This window comes from Microtus oregoni, unplaced genomic scaffold (genome assembly GCF_018167655.1).
Source record: "Microtus oregoni isolate MIOR12 unplaced genomic scaffold, Mior012 000166F_ref0000362, whole genome shotgun sequence".
Lineage (NCBI taxonomy): Eukaryota > Metazoa > Chordata > Mammalia > Rodentia > Cricetidae > Microtus > Microtus oregoni.
The window spans coordinates 797,763-813,612 of record NW_024544821.1 but is presented as its reverse complement, the minus strand read 5'-3'; the positions used below and the strand labels follow the sequence as shown (position 1 = coordinate 813,612).

Below are 15,850 nucleotides of genomic sequence, written 5' to 3'. Positions count from 1 at the left end.
AGGGTTAGCTAAGTGCCACTCTGAGCCTAGGACCATGCTCCATCACAAACAAAATACGTGCAGCTCCATCTCCATAGGATTTATAGTCAGCCAGATGGATTGTTATTTGTCTATAGGTAGACATTAACCTAATTCTTGTTTTTCATTATTTCACATAGTCCTAAGATTGAAAGTTTAGACTTTTGAAATAAGGGATTTGGAATCAAGCAAAAACTGGACCAACTTCTGGCTCTCTTGTTTATGGGTTATATAGCTATGAATCTGTAACATGAGTGGGGGCCTGCTTGTTGGGGTTTTTGTCCTGCCCAGTACCGCACAACTGTTTAGCCCCAAAGAAAATCACACATAGTTCTCCATAAATTATAAGCTGATTGGCCCATTAGCTCTAGCCTCTCATTGGCTAACTGTCACATCTTGATTAACCCATTTTTCTGATCTATGTTAGCCATGTGGCTCAGTACCTTTTTCAGTGGGACAGATCATATCCTGCTGCTTCGGTGATATGGGCCGGAGTGGGAGGAATCAACTTCCTCCTTTCCAGAATTCTCCTGTTCTCATTACATCATTTCTACTTCCTGTCTTGTTTTCCCGCTTATATTTTCTGCCTGGCCAATCAGCGTTTATTCAAACATGACTGACGGATTACAAACAATTCTCCCGCACCATGAATCATCTTGTAACCTTGTTCCACCTCAGTTTTCCTATCTGTGGTATGGGGATAATGGCACCTACCTTAGAAAGTAGATTAAATGCCACAAAACATATAAGTTTGTTTCATAATGAATAAAGAGCTGGGCAATAGTTTGCAGTGACTGTAGTCTGTGTACATAACTCTAATAGGCATTTTGATTCACCATTGTTCTATCTTTTAATAAAAGAGAAATGTTTCATTTACTGTCAAACCGGAGTCTATAAAGTACAGTCTTTTCTATAATAGCCTCTGTGTTAAAAATCCCCTGTAGGCCGGGCGGTGGTGGCGCACGCCTTTAATCCCAGCACTCGGGAGGCAGAGGCAGGCGGATCTCTGTGAGTTCGAGACCAGCCTGGTCTACAAGAGCTAGTTCCAGGACAGGCTCCAAAACCACAGAGAAACCCTGTCTCGAAAAACCAAAAAAAAAAAAAAAAAAAAAAATCCCCTGTAATTGTTCAAAGAGTGTCTCCAATGTTTCAGCACAGACTTTATTGTAAGCCACAGAGCAGAGATCCTGTTTGTGAACTTACTAAAAGCGGCACACTAATCTGACCAAGGATGCTTTCTCCCAGCTTGCAACTGCCACGGGCATGCCGTGGACTGTTACTACGACCCAGATGTGGAGCTACAGCAGGCGAGCTTGAACAGCAAAGGCACCTATGCAGGTGGGGGAGTCTGCATCGATTGCCAGGTGAGACACGCCTACAGCCATCACCCTGTATCAACCCTCTTGTCGCCGTACATCTGGTTCAAATAGATTCATGTGGACAAAGCCGTCACCAGAACAGAGTAGGGGCGTGACCCACACTGTGTCACTGGGTGACCTTGAGGAAAGGACAAAAGCAACCCAACTGGGACAGTGAGGTCTTTCACGGATGGCTCTGAAACAGCTCAATTTTATGTGGAAAACTAAGCTCTCATCCCTACTCAAATCTATAAAATTGATCTGAAATCAAACATGGAAGAATGAAGGTAGAGCTGTAAACTATAGAGAAAAACACTGGGTCCCGTATGATTCAGAAGGTGAGGAAACTTTCCTCAGAGGAAGCCACAATCACGGGAGATGAGGAAATCGGATTTCACTGAAATTAAACTTCTGACCGCTTCCACTGAAAATCACTCATGGGTGAGCTGCAGACAGGGAGAGCAAACTCACAAACCGGGGGTCCTTGATAGTCACTGGAGCCCAGTTATTGGGTTCCTCCACTGAAGTAATAAGCCAAATCAAACCAAATTAGTAAAACCAGATTTAATAAGTAGAGCAGAGCAAAGCAACTCCCAGGTGACTCTCAGGAAGGCTGGAGAGAGAGCACCAGAGCAAGGGGCAGATCTGCTGGGGTGGGGCTCAAATGGCCTGTAGGCATCTGGGACAGTGTCTGGGAGGAACTACCCCTGGTGGATGGGAGCAGTGGGGTTGGGCGGAGCTTCCCAACGCTCCTAAGCTCTTAAATGAAGGCAGGTAACTCCCCCAACATACATACCATAACAAAACAGCCTCTTACAAATGTAAGTACATGAATGATTAATAAGCTGGCAATCAAGGGCTGAGCTGCTTCAGTCAGGAGGAAATATCAATCAAAATCACCAAATCGCCTCCACCTCTCACTGGGGCGGCAGTTATTAAAAAGCCTAGAAATTCAATTTCAGTGAGACGTGAGACAACTATACCTGCCATCCCCTCAACAGAAATGGTGTACCGTGGCTGCAGCAACCTATAAAATGCTGCGAAACATGCATCTTCCTACACTGTGATCAACCCACTCCCAGTCTATCTACAACAAACAGAAATGCTTTGGCTGTGAGCCAAGCCTTTAATGGCAGAGCCATCTCTCCAGTCCCAGAAATACTTGTTTTCCAATCGCAGCCAGCATCAGTGGTAAATTCAGCAGTCCTAGGATCGATGGACACATCCTTGCTCATCATTTCATAACCGAATACGAAGGGGCAAAGGAGACCTTGTCTGATGCTACATTGCAGCACTGAGGATCTTAGGGGCAGCACGGAAATAGAAAATCAGCTTCATAAAGGACTCCTGTTGTGTGGCAGCCACTGGCACAGAATTCTTCAACACAAGTTATTAGAGGAAAATGTCAAAGTGTGATTAGCTCTAAGGAGCTGCAATGGTGGAGGGCTGACGGGGCAGGAACATGGGGATGTTCTGAGTGTCTTCTATACTGCAGTAAGAAATTGGGCTCTTATTCATGTGCATTGTCTGACATTGGCAAATTATGATTGAGAGTTTTGTATGTATAAAATATATTTTATAATAAGAACGAAAATCATAAGCACGTGTTAGACTCCAGTTATTAAGTCCGTGCTTAAATACTTGGTGGAAGGTGGTTGGCACTGTAGCACATGTAGCATGACAAGAAGTCATATGTTGGTGAACGGACAGAGGAGAGGCGGGGATGCTTATGTGGAAATAAGAACTCAAGTGGGATGTTTACTGTTTATGGGAATCTTTAGGTGGGGCTTGTATGACCATTCAGTGTGAAGACATCCAAAACAAATACTGAGGGAAAGAGGAGGCAGGAGTCTGTATCGCTGCCTGCGTCGGCTCCTCTTGGCCTCTGTTTCTTGTGGTAACACTGACATACTTAGTGAAGACTGGCGGTTACCCGGGTTATGGTGGGCATTGCTCAGAAGTACCCTATTCATGTTAACCAAATGACGTTGAACCTCTCCTATGAAGATAGGGCTAGCTCCCTAGTCCTTCACATCCATGGAGAGGTCAATGAAGTGTTTATCCCACTCTTCCCAAACCATCTGTGTTTCACATGAAACACACAAAAACATATGGGATCCAGACGCAGAACATATGGTTCCGTTCTGCCCCAAACCCGACCACGCACAGAAAAGATATTTTAAAAGCAAAATGCACTCTTTCTCCAGAGCTTATTATAAAGAGAAAATGAGGAAGATGGGCCATCTGAAAAGACTAGCAATTCCAAAAAAATCGAGAAGAGAGCAAACATGAAACATACCTATTAGTATGGTACATACGGGATACACGGCTTTGAATATCAGTAGCATGCAGGCCCAAGAGGTCACAAAAGGAGTTGATTGTGCAGCTGGAGTCAAACTCCTAACACTACACTAAAATTCAGCAAACTTAACCTGTGCTGAGCATGGTGTTTTCAGACTTGAAATACAATAAACATTTTAATTTTCTGAAGTCAGCCTATACATTCAGTGCAATTTTAATACTTTTATGGAGATGGACAGGCAGATTCTGGAATTACTGGCAGAGAACACAAGAATGGATAATTAGAAATAAGTAAATGTGGGACCCATTTCAGAGGATCAGAACCACTGTGGATCTGTAGCTGGATATGGACTCGGAATGGGGATTACAGTCTGCCAGAAACTAACAACCTAAACCAGTGCACGGGAATGGTACAATTTGATTTTGAATGTCATGTCATCCATAGTAGAAAAGGTGGACATTTTGTAAGTGGTGCAGGGACACTTGGTTCTTTGTTGGAAAACTAACTGCATTTTATGCTATGCATACAATAATATGGGAGTTTTCACTGATAGAAAAAGAGAGAAGGGCCGCAGGGCTGGCCAGCTTGGTGATCAGGTTCGAGTTTGCTGGTAAAAAACACATATCCTACAGCAAATTATGTCCCCTAGAAATTCAGTAATTGGCTGCTTTTCACCATTTCTGTTCAGTGCCCATAAGTGGAAAGCAATGAATTATCATCTCAAAGCACACAAGGAAAGGCTGTCCCTAGACACTGTCACATACAGTCTCAGTGAAATGGGGTAACTCATAAAGAAGGCTCTGTCTATACATGGCGGGAGGCAGAAGGATAAAAAGGCCGAATTCTGTGTCTCCTTTCTAAGGGCCTTAATCCACTCGTGAAGGATAATCCTTTATGACTGGATCACTTCTCAAAGCCAGTGTCTCTTAACACTATTACCCTGACCATTGAATTTAAGGCTGGGTTTTGAAGAAGACCTAGTTGAGCTGCAGCAGATAGTTGTAGGCAGAGCTTTTAGTTAGGACCACCAGCTCCCCAAATAACCACACAGAGATTTATTATTTATGAATGCTCTGCCAATAGCTGAGGGTTGTTACTATTTCTTACAACTTAAATTAATCCACAGTAAATTAATCCTTTTCCAGCATGGCATGTTCATGTCCTGCTCCCTCTACTGGTGACTCTGCCCTCCTTCTTCCCAGTGTTCTCTCAGTCTGGCTCTCCTGGCTCACCTCTTTCTGGCTCTTTATTAAACCAATAAGAGCAACGCATCTTCGCAGTGTACAAAAGGATTATTCTACAGCAGATAGTAATGGTGACAGAGTTAGATTCTTGTCCTGAAGAGAAAGCAGTTACCAGAGGCACATATAGATCCCGTTGGTATTAGTTTATTTTATTCCTTGGGTTTCCCATTTTAACTACTGGGTTAGGGTATGAAATATTCTAAGGTGGCCACTTTCCTGAGTTGTGGTATCTGAGTAGATAAGGGCATGAGCTAGGCATCCTTTGGGGGTATTGAAGTAACAGAAGGACAAGAGGCATTTAGTAAGGAGCAAGATTCCAGGGTAGCTGGAGGAGAAATGAGTCAGGAGAAGGGCAGATAATTCTAGAGAGGCACAAAGCCTAGTTCATGTGGAACCTTGATAAGAAAATTTTTCCTGGGTTCTTTGAAGACAAGGTGACTAGTGATGGAGTCCACATGGAGTGGACGGTCTCCGTGTGCTTAGGGCTCTCAGAGACAGAAGGTAATGGAGGAGGTGCGGCCGAGGAACTGAGTGCCAGAGGCGGAGAGTTAGGGTTTACCTAAAGGTCAAAACATGTTTGAAAAGCTCCCTGTGGTGGAATTCAGACCCCAGACACCCAGATCAGGGCCTGGCTTCTAGGTGAGCATTCCATAGCGTGCCACCCGGACTGGGGACAGTTCTGTGTATAGAATTTTCTGGGTGATCACTAAGACTTGGAGTTACACTGCAAACCCCCATGAAGCAGGCAGACTCTGCTGGCAAGATGGCTTTCTGGATACTGGATAAAGGCTCTTGCGAATTTAAGCTTGAGGAGCTGGGTTCAATCCCTGGAGTCCATGGCAGAGGGAAAGAACCAACTCCCGAAAGTTGTCCTGTGTGTGCACCATGCTGCACACACACTCCCTTCCTCTGGGGGGAGCCAAAGCAGCCAGTAGGTGGAAGACAGGTCTTTTTCCCCTCCTCAGCTTGGGTCTCTGATTCTAGTTTAATGTTAAGCCCTGTGCAAACACAAGGTCAAACACCCACTCCTCCCAGCAGGACCTCTAGACCCCAGCGTAAGCCTGGGAAGCCACCCCGACTCTTGCGCTTTGACCTGCCTGTACTCGGTTCAGCCAGGACCCTGCTGTCCATAAATGCAATGGTGTGAGTTGCCCTCAGACTGTGGAGGACCTAGAGAAAACCATCCAAAACCGAGGCGTTATCCTATCTGTAGTGTTTCCTCTCTCAGTTCTTCGCTGCTATTTAAGCATGCGTTGAGGCAGAGAGGCAAGGCTGCCCCCCTCAGAGAACAGTTCTCGTGTCCTGCTCTAATTGGATTGCTAGCCAAGGTTAGCCATAGTAGCAAGCAGTGGGATGGAAGGGGATGGCATTTGATGGGAAGACTGGGTGGGCTACAGCTCTTTCTTATTTGCTTAGAAGCTTCCTGTGAGTGCTGGCAGGCTGGCCAGCATGGTTTTTGACTTTGGTGCTAAATTAGATTCAGATTTTTAGCCCACAGAACAAGAGTGGTAAAAACCAAGAGTCTGTGGTTAATAAAACCCCGCAGGGAGAGGACACAGACTGGCCTTTGTTCTCCCCAGGTTTCTGTGAAGGTTCCATGTGGTTCGTGTTGCTCATTCTTGTTGCTCTGCGTTTGCTGCCTTTTCCATAGTGACACTGCTCAGTGCTTTTCGGGTGAGAAGGAGACAGAATTGAGCTGTGGCATGTGTTTCTTGGAAACTGATCATGTGTACTGGGTAATTGGGTTTGTGGCAATTGTAAGAATTAACCGTGGACTAGAAAAAGCCACCCAGCTCAAAATTGAGCTCTGTGTATGAGCCTCGTGCTCTCATTGTCCATTCACACAATAATTCACATTGAAAACACAGATGCAGTCAGAAAGACCAGAGACAGAGATCTTTATATGCTTTCCTTCCCAAACTGGGAAAGATATTCCCCTGTGCCATCTCATCCTTTGAGCTAAAGCAGGACTGTGAGTAGCCATCCCTGGCGCTTCTGAGCTGCAGGAAGTCTAGAAACTGCTCACAGCTAGAGGGACACTATTGTTTTTTCTTAATCAAGTGTCAAGTTCATTGAAATATTTTAATTTTTTTACATTGTTTGTTTGTTGAGGTAGGGTTTCTCGGCGTAAGAGCCCTGGCTGTCCTGGAACTCTCTTTATAGACCAGGCTGGCCTCAAACTCACAGAGATCTACCTGCCTCTGGCTCATACTATTTTAATTTTTAAATTTTTATTTACTTATTTGTTTGTTTGTTTATTTTTAGAGAGAGAAGCCAGGACTGTTAGTTTAATGAACCTTTCCACGTATGTGGCGGGGATTTCAGGGACAAGGTGAAATCAGGGTCCTATGACACATTATGGGTCCTGTGATACAGGGTCAGGATGTATGGTCTTAGGGACTTTGGAATTTCTGGCTTGTATGACAGAATTATTTCTGTGGCGGATTAGCACAAAGTAAAGAGCGCTGGGCTTCTCTGGCATCCTTTGAAGGGTCTGTCCTTGTTTCCCTAGCACAACACAGCAGGTGTGAACTGTGAGAAGTGTGCACAGGGTTTCTACCGGCCCTACGGAGTTCCAGTGGAGGCGCTCCATGGCTGCATCCGTAAGTATCATGTCAACTCTGTATATGACAGGCTGTGTGATTTACCCCAAGGGTGTCACAGGCTCGGGGGCCTGGACGGTCTTTGCTCCCTTGCCTTTGTAGTATTGCTTCTATTTCCTTCTAACTGAGTTATCTCAGGTAACTTCATATTTTCTCTGAGCCCAAGAATTCTAACATGTAAATAATCATGATAATACATATATTTCATAACAGTAGGTGAAAAGCTATCAAAAGTACCTAGTCGATCCCTTAATTGATTGAATCAGTCACCTATCAAGCCTGCAATAAATATTGCTTCTTCAGTTTTCTACTGGTTTGACATGTTTCTGTGATCTCCAATCATTTTTACTTTGTCATAATTAACATCAAACCAGCATAGTAACAAGTCCGCAAAGATTTAGTAATCATCGTAGCGTTTAACTTTAGTCGAGTGTTTGCTATGTACAGGAGATTGAGACCATGGCATCCTTGAGAAGTGTGGGCACAGTTGTGCCTTCTGAGCACAGTGAGGGGTGGGTCACGTAGTGATTCTTTTTCCTCTTAGCTTGCAGCTGTGGTCCGGAACGTGCATATGAGTGTGAGCAGGGCTCAGGCCGCTGTCACTGTAAGCCAAATTTCCAAGGAGACAACTGTGAGCTATGTGCAGATGGATACTATAACTTTCCATTTTGCTCGAGTAAGTATCCAGTATGGATGAGAATCTTCTTTCTGGCCCATAGCCAACCTGTGTGTGAGCAATGACGGACAGGGAGGGTGTGTGAGGGACTAGAAAAAGGCCCAGGCAGGTTTTGTTTACATAAAAGCATTTCCCAAGTTGCGAAGGCAAGCCTTAGAATTGTGTTTAGTGTGGTGTTATACAATAGACATTGCCATTTTATTAGGCCACTGGGCGTAGGCTCAAATACTGCAAAATTCAACTTGATCGTAATAGTTGAGTGTGACTTTGATAGACCTAGTGTATCATGCTTTGCAGGGTGGGGGTAAGAAGGTGTGTGTTCTCTCTTTCAGTGTCCAGGAGGGCAAGCTCTCCTCCCTCCTCCCTCCTCCCTCCCACAACGATCTGGATGAATATGTTAACATTTTCATGTGTGTATATACATTTTATCTCAGAAGTGTGCTGGGAGAAGTGGGGAGCTGGGACCGACCTGTTCAGGGCTCCACACTGCAGTGTGCACCTGCTGTCCTAGAGTGATGATATAAGCAGTGACTGCTTCACTAAGGAGACCTCCCTACTTTGGATAATCAAATGCATTTACAGGAAACAATGTCTGAAGCCAATGACTGTGTTTGAGGTGCTTACCCATATTGAATCTGTGCCTGGGATAGGCTCGCCAGAAATTGCTCTTGCCTTTTTAGTGGGGAAAAAATAAGAAGATGCTTTAATCACTTTTTTAATATAATAAACAAAAATTCAGGGAAAAAACTTAGAAGAAAACATTGTTTTAAAACTACTCTCAATTTTACTTAAAAAATAAAGAGTAAAATTTCTGTTTAAAAAGAAACAATCCTAAATTCTATTCATACTTAGACACAGCTATTCTTTGGGCATAGCTGTTTTGAATAATTTAGCAATCGTGAGCATAAAACGCCACCCGTTTCCGTTTGCTGATCTGCTAAGCAGCCTGGCTTCAGTTATGAAGCGTGTTGGCCACAGAGAGTGCAGGGCCTTTCTCTCAATCAGCCTCATGTGTTGCTTTTCACTCAGGGAGGGGCCTTCTTCCTGCTCAGTGCAGCTTGGCTGTTCATGCTACTATCTCCTTAATCTGTGTTTTAAAATAAATTATTTTATAGGAATTCCAGTCTCTCCTGTTTATACTCTGAGTCTAGAAGACCCAATAGCTGGCAATATAAAAGGTAAGTAGCCTTTTTATTTTGGATTTAATGTCGATGAAAATATTATGTTCCATTCCCGTTTTGGTTCCTGAACACGTTGCCAAGTCCAGGTGAAGTTCTGGGGTACTGTGGGGCTTTGGCAGTTGTTTCCTGGCCATTCTCAGGCGTATCTTTTGAAAGGACTCTGCCCATTCAGGGTGCTGGATAGAGCTTGGGTTATAGATTACTAGTTTGCTCAAAATCCTTTCACAGTAGCCTTCCTGTCTACTGGGCAACCTGTTCCACCCACACGAACTTAGTGCAAGTGCTGTATCTGAGAGGTGATGCCAAGAAACAGCAGGGCAGGAGTGGGAAGGGCATTGAGGGAGCCCCTGCAAAGGGTCATTAGCCAGGCCTACTACAATTCTGGGCTGTGTCTCCCTGGACATTATCAGGAAACAAGCAGGACTCCTTGGGAATGAAGGCAGGGAGGAAATGACCTAGTGATCAGGACCTTGTGGAAAGCTGCTTCCACAGAGTGTCCAGCAGGAAGGCTGGGAGCACCACAGCCAGGAGCACAAGCCCTGGGTGGAGGGCAGCAGATGTGAACATCCTTTGGTGTGGGGAGGTGAGTAGTAACTGGAGGATTTGGTACTGCACCTACATAACAACCATTTGTTCCACAAGTTTCTCTGCTACTAAAAAATACCAGTCTGGGTGCTAAAGGCTTAATAGTGCACAGAGAAACATTCCCGGCGTCTCTAGAACTTCTGTTTCTGCAGGGTTTGTTAGGATAGGGACTCAGAACTCAAACAATAACACATGTATCAAGACAACATTTGTGTGTATGTATCTGCACACACACACATACACATAAAATTATGATCTAATTGATGTGCTAGTTGGCTTCCTGTTGCTGGACCAAGTTGTTTGCAAAATCAGTTTCTGAGGAGGAAAATCTGTGCTTTGTTTGCTCCATTGCTTTGGGCATGTGGAGACAAAGCTCTGTATGACGGAAGTGCATAGTTGGGGGGGGGGTATTCACTTCATGGCAGCCAGGAAGCAAGTAGGAAGAAAGGTGAGATCCAACATAGTCTTCGAGGGTGCCCACAGCAGGGATCCGCCAGCGTTTTCTTAAACATTCAGAAATTAACTGGAATGGAGCTCAGAGCTAGAGCCTTGGCAATACACAACTCCGATTTCTCTCACAAGAATGTTTAGATCTCCCATCTATAGCCTGTCTACAGCAACCTTTTTGTTATTCAAAAGAGGCTCATGGTGACTTCAGGAAAGGAAAGGTAACTGAACTTGGAGAGAAGTTCAGATAACTGCCACAAAATGCTAGGGAAATCCTGGATCACAGCCTAATGAAAAATAAACATTAACACAGTTGAGTTTGAGAATTCAAAGATACAGTGATCCACCTCAGTTTGCTGGCTTATTAATTCATTTTAATTATTTATTTTTGTGTGTATTTGTCTGTTCCAATCTGTGTACATGTGTGTGGGAGTTTGTGCATGCACACAAGCATGCATGCATCCACGTGTGCATTGTGGAAGCCAGAGAGTGACAAAGGATATCTTTCTAAGCTCTTCAGCTTGTTTGTGAGACAAAGTCACCTGACGCTATAGGTCACATTTTGGCCAGACTCACTGGCCAGCAGGAGCCTGGATCCCCTTATCTCCATCTCCCCAGCACCAGGAGTTAAGTAGATGCTTCTGTGCCCGGAGTTTTATATGGGTACTGGGGGTCAAAGTCAGGCCCTCATGGGTGTGCAGCACATACTTTTCCATCTGATCTGCCTCTCCCTATTAATACATCCTAAAAACACTGAACCTGGGACTTAGTTATTGCCAGAGCATATTAGAAGTGCTGATTTATAAACCATCAGCAGATACAGCGCACCAGAGGAAGCCGGCCTCCCTCCCACCCTGAGACCTATAGAAGATTTTGTGTTCTCAAGTAGAGTTTCTCTTAACTAAGCATGTGCTAAAAAACAAACAAACAAAAAGCAGTTTATTTTTTATTCCTGCCTGTCACCCAAGGTCTTAAAGTAGGCTTTCAGGGATGGAGACTGTCCTGACTCTGGACAGTTAGGGAGCACTGCCTCAGCCGGGAGGAGCTCCTGTCTAGAGGGTGTCAAGCTTCACTGTGAAGGATCACTGGGTGCCTATCGTTAGGGAGCACTGCCTCAGCCGGGAGGAACTCCTGTCTAGTGGGTGTCAAGCTTCACTGTGAAGGATCGCTGCATGCTTCTTATTAGGGAGCATTTCTCAGCCAGGAGGAGCTCCTGTCTAGCAGGTGTCAAGCTTCACTGTGAAGGATCACTGGATGCTTCTCATTAGGGAGCACTTCTCAGCCAGGAGGAGCTCCTGTCTGGCAGGTGTCAAGCTTCACTGTGAAGGATCACTGCATGCTTCTCATTAGGGAGCACTTCTCAGCCAGGAGGAGCTCCTGTCTAGCAGGTGTCAAGCTTCACTGTGAAGGATCAGATAGGAATGACTTCTGGGCTTTGGGGTTTGATAGATTCTGTCACATGTCCTCAACTGCTGTTGAGGGAGCCATAGCTAATATGCAAATGAAAGCATTGGGCAGTATTCCAATATAATCTATTTTTCTATAAACAGATATATTTGGCTCTCATACAAAAGTTTACAGACCCTCAGGACCACATCAGAGTCTCTGCCGTGCAATTCTACACCCAAGCTAAAGTATTGTACTAGAGACTCCCATATCCAGCCAAGATTGAGGCAATTAATCAGTCTCAAAACCCAGCCCTTCCTGTCCATGGGTGTTCTACCTCCTCTGCAGATCACTGAATATCAAAAATATATTTCTAAAAAAAGCATCTTGAGGGAAGTCTCAGTGGGTAAAGTGCTTGCCACGCCAGCGGGAACATCTGAGTTTGGCTCTCCAGACTATGCGTAGAGCTGGATAGAGCAGCTCATATCCCACCATTCCTATGGTGAGACAGGAGGTGGAGACAATGGAGACAATAGAATCTCGTGAAGCTCATAGGCCAGTGTGGCATATACAGAGATGTGGCTCTGTCCCCAAGAAGGTGGAAGGCAAACCCCAACATGAGATTTTCCTTTGATCCCACACATAGAGTGGCATATATAAACCATCCCGCACTACATGCATACATGTTATACACACAAGTTCCCATGAAAATGTTATAAGAATGCATTCACAGTGGAGAAATAGAATTCTTGCCAGTTTTAATGCTGTATAAAAGCATATTGTGTTAAGTATTATAAATCTTGCTATGATTAAAGTATATGGAAATACACACGTAGGTTATGTTCAAAGGTTTTGTATACTGTGTCATTTGAGAATTTGGGCATCTGGGGGTTTTAAGCCCATAGGGGGAGGGAGTCCATGGAGTCCCCCATCAGTGCTAAGTAACGACTGTACTGGGTGAGGAGTCCTGACTCTGAAGGACAGACTCTAACTGGACAAATGGCCATGCGGACTCGACTGCTTTTAGTTTCTCTCCTTATCTCATAACTGGATATGATTAGGATTTAGATGGCGGGATTAGCTAGACACATCCACCTGAGCATCATTCGTAGAAAGCAGATGTGTCCTAGACACATCTTTAAGGGATCCCCTTGGAACGTATGCTCAAGGACACTAGACTGCCATGTGAGGGTCCCTCTAGTCCTCCAAGTTAAATTGCAGTAAGAAGGAAAAACCACAGCATGCAGCACCCAGGAGTCTAATTTATCAGGGATGCTGAGGAGATCTAGGCTGATTCTCTAGAGCAGCTCGTCAGGTGTGCAGACAGGCCAGCCCTGATTCATTACAGGATCAGAGTTCCTGAAAAGATTGTGGAAAGGTTTGAAATCCCCCACCCACTGTGTAAGGAAGAACTGCTTGCTTTTGTCAAGGTCCTAGCTCAAGCCAGGGCCTGGGGGCCAGCAGATGTGTGAAACTCGGAATGCCCCAAAAGGTCTGGGTAATGAGCTCTGGTGCATGCTTTTTGGGGTCGGGGCTCTTTAGGATGGGATTCACCTGGCAGGTGAGTGGGGCCATCACTGAGGGCGTGGAGCTTGACCGATGTGCTTGACCAATGGTTATGATAGCTCCTTCGGGAGGCTCCGCTGATAAAATAGAGCTAAGAATGGTGTTTACTGAAGAGAATTGAGGCTTGGTTCAGTCTTGGCTCGTCTTTGATGAAGTGCCTACGCTGTGCTACATGCTGCCCACTTCAGTCCCTGCTCCTGGGAGCTCCCAGTCCACGGGAGATGGACAGTTAGAGGGGCAGGGAAGAACCCAGAGCTAAGGGAGCAAGGGGAAGGTTATCCCTGATGGAAGAATGGGTGAGAGGAGGCAGGGAAGGAAGGAGGCAGGTGGGTAGGAAGTCTGGCTTCCCCAGAACAGGAATAGAGGAATTTGGGATGAGTCTTGGAGCATAAAGAGCAATTAGCTAAGCAGGGAAGAAGAAACATTGAAGAAAGGTATGGCGGGTAGGAGAGGAGATGGCAGGAAGATTGTTGGACTGGACTGTGGAGAGGGAGGAAGTTCTGGTGGGTGGGATGGGGTGGACTCTGAGAGGGTGAGGAAAAGATCTGATTGGACAGCCTGGTTTAAACATGCAAGTTTGCAGTACACAGCCAGGCCTCGCAGAGTGGTACCCTCACCATGAACAAGCACCATGATCTGCATATCTGTGATAATCTCACTATAATCTGCATATCTGAGATAATCTCACTTGAGGAGTGTGCATCTTTATCTAATTTGCATGAAGGATCATGTGTCCTGCTGTGGTCTGGAAGGACTTTGGATTGTGTCCTGAGGCATTGTGTCACCACTGAGGGAATTGACACTAGGGAGGAACTGAAAAGTAGGGCGCTTGACAAGATCCCTGGTGGCACCAGCACGGAGAGAGGTCAGGAGGGTGAGACAGGGTGTCAGCCTTCGAGGGGACTCGGTGGGTGAAGACACTTGCACCAAGCCTGACGACATGAGTTAGATATCTGACTCCACATGGCAGAAGGAGAGAACTGTCTCCCATAAGTTGCCCATCCTCTGACACATGTGCTACAGTTCACATATGCTTGCGATACGCACACACATAAATAATAAGTAAACGCAGCAAGAAGTCAGAATTCAGATGGTACCCAGGGCCCTCAAATTATGACAAAGAAAGATGAGGCTCTGGACACCAAAACCTGGGCAGAGATGAGGGTTCCAGGGGCTTTTCTGAGAGGAAGTGGCCAGGACCTAGTGATGAGATGGGTTGTTTTGTTTGTTTCAGTTGTAAATTGTAATTCCCTGAACTTGGATGCTAGAAAAACTCCAAGTTCCTCATGGATTCCAATGCCTAGTTTAGTCTCAAGACTGCAGTTCACAGTGAAATGTTCCCTTCTGGCCTTCTCAGTCCTCAGAGCTGTGTCCTTGGGCTCCTGTGTGAGTCTCGTGAGAAGATGACATGGTGACACTCATTACAAGCTTCTCTTGTCATGGATGCGCCTTGGGTCTCTTTCATTCTGCCCTCTTAGATTCTGTGGCTAAACCTTAGAGTTAAAGCAATGTAGGAAGATTAGCAGGGAGAATGTGCATTTCACATGTGTGCAAACCATCTTCAGAAAGAGAATGAAGGCCCAATGAAGCTGCCTGGAACCCAAACTAATAGAGATGCTATAGAAAGAACTATAAACTGGAGATATGACCAGAGAGCTTGTTCAGGGCAGGGCAGAGTGAGATGGTGCTTAAGGATCCACAGAAGTACAAGATGTTTGTGTGTATGGATCTCAGTCCACTTCTGGTCTCATACACTAACACTGTTCTCTTGGCTCTGAAGAGTACCTTCCTCATGGGAAGTTGGCTGACTACTTTTTTTTTTAGAGGGGTGCAATGAACTGTATTGATGGTATCCAAGAGAATAGGGCTCCCTAAGCCCCCTCCTGCTTTTCTGGGGGTCTGGGATGGAAACTGTGAGGGAGATGCTCAGTGTCAAGGGTTAGTTAGGCCAGGGACTGCTCAGCAGCCGAGGACCTCTCTCTTGCTGTGTCCTTGCTGGGATGGGTGGTCCAGGGTGGGCTTCTTACTCCTTGGAGGCCATGTAGGCCATGAGGTCCACCACTCTGTTGCTGTAGCCGAATTCATTGTCGTACCAGGAAATGAGCTTTACAAAGTTGTCATTGAGAGCAATGCCAGCCCCAGCATCGAAGGTGGAAGAGCGGGAGTCACTGTTAAAAGTCACAGGAGACGACCTGGTCCTCAGTGTAGCCCAGGATGCCCTTAAGTGGGCCCTCGGATGCCTGCTTCATCACCTTCTTGATGTCATCATACTTGGCTGCTTTCTCCAGGCGGCATGTCAGATCCACGACGGACACATTGGGGCTAGGAACGCAGAAGGCCATGCCCGTGAGCTTCCCATTCTGCTCTAGGATGACTTTGCCCACAGCCTTGGCAGCGCCAGTGGACGCAGGGATGATGTTCTGGGCAGCACCACGGCCATCTCGCCACAGCTTCCCAGAGGGGCCATCCACAGTCTTCTGGGTG

General features: G+C 45.7%; 1 protein-coding gene across 2 annotated transcripts in view; it reads left to right on the top strand.

The window, feature by feature from the left end:
- Positions 1–15,850, top strand: part of LOC121445218 (laminin subunit alpha-3) — a 221,174-nt gene that overhangs the window by 63,985 nt on the left and 141,339 nt on the right. For both annotated transcript variants that reach the window (XM_041647241.1, XM_041647240.1), the window contains exons 8-11: positions 1,264–1,382; positions 7,435–7,525; positions 8,070–8,201; positions 9,317–9,379. In XM_041647241.1, coding sequence (XP_041503175.1) covers positions 1,264–1,382; positions 7,435–7,525; positions 8,070–8,201; positions 9,317–9,379 — 405 coding nt within the window. The remainder of the gene's footprint in view (positions 1–1,263; positions 1,383–7,434; positions 7,526–8,069; positions 8,202–9,316; positions 9,380–15,850) is intronic.